Source organism: Mycetomoellerius zeteki, unplaced genomic scaffold (assembly GCF_001594055.1).
Source record: "Mycetomoellerius zeteki isolate Tzet28-1 unplaced genomic scaffold, Tzet1.0 scaffold39, whole genome shotgun sequence".
Lineage (NCBI taxonomy): Eukaryota > Metazoa > Arthropoda > Insecta > Hymenoptera > Formicidae > Mycetomoellerius > Mycetomoellerius zeteki.
Genome location: NW_017257381.1, coordinates 757,709 through 760,320, shown reverse-complemented (window position 1 = coordinate 760,320; position 2,612 = coordinate 757,709). Strand labels below are relative to the sequence as shown.

Here is a 2,612-nt window from a genome sequence, read left to right as displayed (position 1 = left end):
GAGCATATGTCTATAGGACTTTTTTTCTTAGTTTTTTACTCCTCTACACGCTCCCGAAGTTTTGCCATTTAATTTGGAAACACCCTGTATATATATATAGTATTCGACATATATAGTATTCCACATATATAGAGTATTTCACAAGGGTAACTTCTTTAAAATTTTTTGATCAAATTTAAATCTAATTTGCTTGTACAGCTATGTTGTAGCAATGTAGCATTCACTGCTTTTAAATTATAATTAAAATATAATTAAAATAAAAGAATTTTTTTTAAATTAAAAATTTTAGAGAAATAAAATGTGTAATATATGTATATAAGATTTGTTAAATAATTTATCTAATAAAATACAATGCTTGTTATTTTTTTGAAAACGGTAATCTATTATATACAAGCATACTGGAGAAGGTGACACGCGTCTTCACCACAGGAGGTCGAATAAGGGGGTTTGTGTTAACAAGTAATCTAAAGAATATAAAAAATAGAATAGCAATTTTTGACGAGGTCGTTTGAGCACGATAATTAACCATAAAACAGGATTGTGGCACGTGTCATGCAAGTGATAATTGGATGAAGTAACTGATCATCTAGTCTAGAACAATCATAATAATTTTCCAATTAAGGATGATAGTGTAATGTGTAGAACACATTAATGTATAAACATTTTTCAACTGTAGTACACACACATAAATGAAAAATTTTTATCGCTTTGTTACCAACTGTAAAGTATTCACGTTTTTTGTGTGAATTCTTAATTAATATGTAAAAAATCAACGCGAAAAGTAGATTAAATTTTTTATCATATATAAAATAATTTTTACGTTCTTTTCACATAAAAATGTAAAATTTTTTCAGGTTTGGTTTCAAAATCGGAGAGCAAAATGGCGCAAGACAGAGAAATGTTGGGGCAGAAGTACCATAATGGCAGAATACGGTTTATATGGAGCGATGGTACGGCATTCTTTACCACTTCCGGAAACGATTTTAAGAAGTGCCAAGGAAAATGAATCCGTTGCACCGTGGCTCTTAGGTAAGAGAGAAAACATCTCTGATAAAAATCTTACATTAATAACTTTGATAATTTAAATATGTAATATGTATTTTTGAATGTCCTTTTTTTTAATCTAAAATTATTTAATTATAATTACAACTACACTCTTTTTCTTTCTCTTCCTCTTTAAAATTAAATAATATAGAATTAACAATGATAATTTCGTACGACAAGAGAAGATAAATTATTTAATGTCTAAGAAAAAAATATATGTAATTTCATACTTAATTAAAGCAATATTACTCTTGAAAACCGGAAAATATTCCGTTCCGATAAAATCATTTAAGCTAAAGCGGCGGAACAAATTCCGAATATTTTTTCTGTTGGTTTTTATCAGCTCAATCATCTAAGACAAGCAGCTTTAATCAAGATTTCGAATATAATCAAGAACTGATTGACTGTGGACCTGTAGGGATGCATCGGAAATCGCTCGAGGCAGCAGAGCATCTCAAATCTGGCGGAGAGGACAGCGGCAATGATCAAAACGGAAGCGGAAGCAGTCCCCACCATAATCATCATCAAGGAGGACCAACCAGTTCGGAGAGTGGACAGGAGAGCCAGGATGGTATGGGACCTTCGTCATCTACGAGTAAGTCTTATTCTACATATTTAGACAACATATATGAATTTCACATATTATTTCATAGAAATTTCATGTAATAAATTACTTTTAAAACGAAATAAAAGTTTTGTTGCAATATTGGCACAACGATGGAATTTACCAAACATATTGCGTTATTAAAATACCGATAGATTTTTCTGTGAATACACCCTTTCAGAATTTGTAATATTATTAACGAAAAACTTTGTTAATATTCTTTTATTATAAATAATTTTTTAAAACACAATGGAAAAGTATAGTTTTGAACAATATATAATAATAGAAATAAAATAAGAAAATTTAATAAATAATAACTAATAAAAACTAGAAAATTTTAAAATTTACTCTCTAAATCTTTTAGAGTGAATATCACTCCAAAAGACTGAAAATTGAGCTACTCTTAAAAAAAGTGTGAAAATATTTTCACTCTTAAAGAAAAGTGACAGAGTTTCACTCTTTAAGAGTGAGATTTCATTCTTTTGGTGTAAGATTTCACTCTTTTGGAATGAAAGTCACTTTAAGGAATAAAATCTCATTAAAAAAAAAGTGAGATTTCATTTCTTTGTTTGGAGTAAATCTCACTCCAAAAGAGTGAAATCTTATTCCAAAAAAAAGAGTGAAAATCTGCCATTTAATTGTTCAAGAGTGAAAAGTCTTCACTCTTTTTTCAAGACTGGCTCAATTTTCACTCCATAAGATTTAGAAAGTACCTATTTCAAAAATTCAAAACTATCGGCATTTTGCAAAGTACTGTAGATATATATCAGGTACAATGACATGTATCATTGTGTTTACAGGTGTTGCGCAGGATACGGAACAACTCAGAAACGAAAGTATTGCTTGCTTGAGAGCGAAAGCACAGCAGCATCAATTGCAATTGAGTTTGCAACCAACATCGACGCCTCCAAGTGGGTCGTATCCGTCGGCACCACAATCCAGCACGCTACACACTTCTGTTTAA

General features: G+C 30.3%; 1 protein-coding gene across 1 annotated transcript in view; it reads left to right on the top strand.

Annotated features, from left to right (window-relative positions):
• LOC108726136 (visual system homeobox 2) overlaps positions 1–2,612 on the top strand; it is a 65,753-nt gene extending 63,141 nt beyond the window's left edge. The window contains exons 5-7 of the mRNA XM_018453525.1: positions 855–1,029; positions 1,388–1,639; positions 2,449–2,612. Coding sequence (XP_018309027.1) covers positions 855–1,029; positions 1,388–1,639; positions 2,449–2,612 — 591 coding nt within the window. The remainder of the gene's footprint in view (positions 1–854; positions 1,030–1,387; positions 1,640–2,448) is intronic.